General features: G+C 45.7%; 1 protein-coding gene across 2 annotated transcripts in view; it reads right to left on the bottom strand.

Annotated features, from left to right (window-relative positions):
- The window catches only part of RPAP1 (RNA polymerase II associated protein 1), a 25,070-nt gene continuing 20,954 nt past the window's right edge, over positions 1-4,116 (bottom strand). For both annotated transcript variants that reach the window (XM_006158664.3, XM_006158665.3), the window contains exons 23-25: positions 831-1,007; positions 624-683; positions 1-515 (exon numbers count right to left, since the gene is read on the bottom strand). In XM_006158664.3, coding sequence (XP_006158726.1) covers positions 366-515; positions 624-683; positions 831-1,007 — 387 coding nt within the window. In that variant the 3' untranslated portion in view covers positions 1-365. The remainder of the gene's footprint in view (positions 516-623; positions 684-830; positions 1,008-4,116) is intronic.

Below are 4,116 nucleotides of genomic sequence, written 5' to 3'. Positions count from 1 at the left end.
TTCTCAGGAGATTAAAAAATGCTTTATTTTAATGTACTGCTATAGCATTCCTATATCCCGGCCTGGGGTGGGAGGCAAAGGCAGCTGACAAGAGGTGGTGTGTCCTGTCCCTAAAGGGACCAAGAAGCTAAGTCATGTTTCACTTTCCACCCAGGCCCTGAGAAGCCCCAGATCAGTTCCAGATATCAGGATGAAATGCAGGGCTCATTCTGCATCAAAAATACTCAAATAGCCTGGTCGCAGGAAGGCAAGTCTTTGCTGCTCTCTCTTGCCCGCCCTTAGGACATGATGCATTTCTGTCTGTCTAGGCATCCACTAGGGACCTCTAGGAGAGTGGATCCATCTCTTCATCTGTAAGGACTATTCTAGGTCTCTGATACCTCATTTTGGAGCAGCCCTGAGGTCAGTTTCTGAAGGTACTGCTGACGTAGAGAGGGTAACTGGGAATAGAGCTCAAAGCCTTCTGGGAGGTTGGAATTGGGAAGCTTATAGTGGATGAGGTGCTGCCGGAGACCCTGCAGAGAGGAAAGAAATCGGATGAAGTAGGTAGTGAGACCCTGTTGGGGTCTTCGTTCCCTAAGACCCCCTAATCACCCACACTCTAGAATATGACCCAACCCTACCTCATCTGTCAGCAGCCAAGTTTTCTGCAGCATACTCTTGCGGGCAGCCTTTACCTCGTCCTAGAAGCAGAACAGGGAGAGGCAGCACGGAGCCAGCCACTGGTACCCACCACTGGCCTTGCCAAACCCTCATTTCTTCCCAGCTGGCCGAGAGGCAGCGCAATCGCTAGTTCCCTTCCTCCCTCTAGAAGTGGGGATGTAACTCACTGAACTCTTTGGGTCCTGGGAGAAGATGAAGCTGTTGACGTGAGCCACAGCCACAGCATAGAGCACGGGGCACCAATGTGAACGGAGAGCACCAGTAACCAGGGCCCGGAAGTAGAGCTGAAGGAGGGTCAGGCTGTCTTCAGGAGGCCCCGTATAGCACTCCAGGGACACAGGCAACTGGGACGGAAATGAGGCAGGGGGTGGGAATGTGTCATCGAGGGGGAGGCAGTTAGGTGATGGCCACATGAACCCAAATCGTGAGGGCAGAGATCAGGTCCTGCCTGGGTAGACATCTATCCTCTACACAAGGACAAGGTTAAAGACTAAAGAGCAGAAAGCAGGGGAAACTGGGAAGTGAGGAGAGCCATTAAGTTTCTACTGCCTACCACTATTTGTTTTTGAGAGTTTTTTTTCGGGAAAGAACATCCCCTCTTTTGGGGATTTTTTTTTTTTTTTTTTTTTTTGTGCTATAGGGCGCGTGCACTTGCCAGACAGACAGAGAGAGACAGAGAGACAGAAAGTGAGAAATCACCCCCCAGGGGGGATGGCCATGCCACAGTCCCTTCTCCTCCATTCTCCTTTTGGGATCTTGAGCATGCACACACACGCACCCGGTGTGAGTTTTAAGCCACCGGGTCCGGGACGTGACCTGCGGTCGACTACATGGGAGTCCAGCGACATAGCCATTATGCTAACTGCTGGTCCCCCACTATTTGTTTAATAAGCTTAAAACTAAAGCTTTCAAAATGTCACATTCAGCTTCTCTGTTATATTATGAAGTCTTTCAAAAACTCATGTTCTTGGGCCAGCAGGTGGTGTGGTGGTTAAGAGCGCTGAACTCCCACATGGCCAAGTGTGGTTCGAGTCCTGGACCTGGCAGCTTGCTTTCTCACTTTCTCTCTCTCTCTGTCCCACTCTGGTCGAATATAAATAAGTAAATAAAATAAAGTTCAATAAAGTAATTCCTTAAAAAAAATTTATGTTCTTTGGAACAATTATTTTCTTCTTTAAAAAATGACTTTTAGGGGCTGGGAGGTGGTGTGTTGGTTAGGGTGGCTGGACTCCCACATGGCTGACTATGATTCAAGTCCCAGACCTGGGAGTTTGCATTCTCATTTTCCTTCTCCCTCTGTCACTCTCTGGTCAACTTCAATAAAATAAAAAATAAATAATGACAATGAATAAAATTAAATAAAATAATTATTTTTAAAAAAAGACTTTCAAATTTATTATTATTTTTTTTTAAAGAGAGATTTTTGCTATAGTGGTGTGCTCACTGGAGAGGCAGAGACAGAAAGTGAGAGATCACCCCCAAGGGGGAACAACCATGCCACAGTCCCTTCTCCTCTAGTCTCCTCTTGGGCTTTTGGGTATGCACATGCACTTAGGGTGAGTTTTAAGCTGCCAGGTCCAGGACTCGAACCATGGTTGACTATGGGAGTCCAGTGACATAAGCATTATGCCATCTGCTTGTCCCCTTATTATTATTATTTTTTTAAATTTGCTATAGGGCACATGCACTCACCAGAGAGACAGAGAGAGGAAAAATGAGAAAGCAAGCTGCCAGGTCTGGGACCTGAACCATAGTCGACCAAATGGGAGTCCATCATTTTAACTACCATGCTACCTGCTGGCCCCAAATTCTTTCTTTCTTTTCTTTCTTTTTTTTTTAAATGATTATTTTATTTAACTTTATTTATTTTATTATTTATTTAATTTTACCACACAGGGACAGAGTGAGTGAGAGGGAAAGCTGAGGAAGCGAGAGAGCAAGCCACCAGGCCCATGATTCAAGCCACAGTTGGCCACGTAGGAATCCAGTGCCCCTAACAATCATACCACCTGCCACTCCCCCCTCCCTGCTGCCTGAATTCTTTTTTTTTTCTTTTGAGAGAGATTTTTGCTAAAGGGCACTCACCAGAGACAGAAAGTGAGAAATCACCACCCAGGAGAAATGGCCATGCCATAATCCCTTCACCTCCTTTTGGGATTTTGGGCACATGTGCCCTGTGTGAGTGTCAAGCAGCTGGGTCAGGGACTCAAACCCCAGTGGACCATGTGGGTGTCCAGCACCTTAACAACTATATTACCTGCCCCCCCCATTGTCTTTAAAGAAAAGTTTTCTTTTTCTTTTAATTTTGCCAGAGGGGGTGTGCACTTGCCAGAGAGATAAAGAAAGGGAGAAAGCACCCCCCAGTGGGGCGTGGTCACACCTCGGTCCCTTTTCCATTTTTCCAACATGTACCAGCCAGATCCAGGATTCGAACTGCACAGTTCATCCTGTGGGATCCAACTCCCTTAATCACCAGGCCATAGGACCGGCCCTAAAAAATTATTCTTAATTTCACACAGAAATGATTACAAGAGTAACACGGAGTTTATGTCCATGGCTGTTTATCAGTGTTAAAAAGCAAACATCTGGGACCGGCAGGTGATGTGGTAGCTAAGGCGCTGGACACTCCCACGTGGCTGACCACGGTTCAAGTCCTGGACCTGGTGGCTTGCTTTCTCACTTTCTCTGTCTGTCTCTGGTCAAATTAAAATAAGTGAATAAATAAATAAAATTAATACAAATTCTTTTTTTTAAAAAAAGCAAACATCTAGGGCTGGCCCTGTAGCATAGAGGTTAAAGTAGCTTATCCCACACAACTGACTGCACAGTTCAAATCCCGAGCCCCATGGCTTGAAAAACATGCCAAGTATATATGTCCCAAATCCTGTGGACGGAGAAATGGAGAGGGATTACAGTGTGACCATCCCTTGTTAGGGAGTGATTTTCCCTTCTTCCTCTCTGATGAGCACACGTGCCCTCTGGCAAATTAAAACAAAAAGAAAAAGAAAAGCATCTGGGCCATCCAGCAGCATGGCAGTTAAGGCAACTGGATATCACATGGCAACTTTGTGGTTTGAGTCCCAGACCCATTGGCTTGAAAAACTCGTGCTGTGTGTGTGCATGCATAGCCAAACTCCCAAGAGGAGGATGGAGAATGGACTGTGGTGTGGCCATCTCCCCTGGGGGGGTGTGTTTTCTCACTTTCCCTCTCTCTTTCTCTGTCTCTCTCTCTGATGAGAGCATGTACCCTATAGCAAAATTTTAAAAAGAGAGAATGAAGAATGATCAGTATCAAAATCAAAATGGTTATCACTAGGCAGTGGGATTGTAAGTAACTATGATGTTCTTTTTTTTAAAAAAAAAAAAGAATTTACTTACTTATTTTTTAAAAAGAAGTATTGGGACCAGCAGTTAGTGTAATGGCTATGTCGCTGGACTCCCATGTAGTCGACC

The sequence above is a fragment of the Tupaia chinensis genome, unplaced genomic scaffold (assembly GCF_000334495.1).
Source record: "Tupaia chinensis unplaced genomic scaffold, TupChi_1.0 Scaffold000605_1, whole genome shotgun sequence".
NCBI lineage: Eukaryota > Metazoa > Chordata > Mammalia > Scandentia > Tupaiidae > Tupaia > Tupaia belangeri.
Note: the sequence above shows the minus strand (reverse complement) of the source record. Positions and strands in the feature narration are given on the sequence as shown.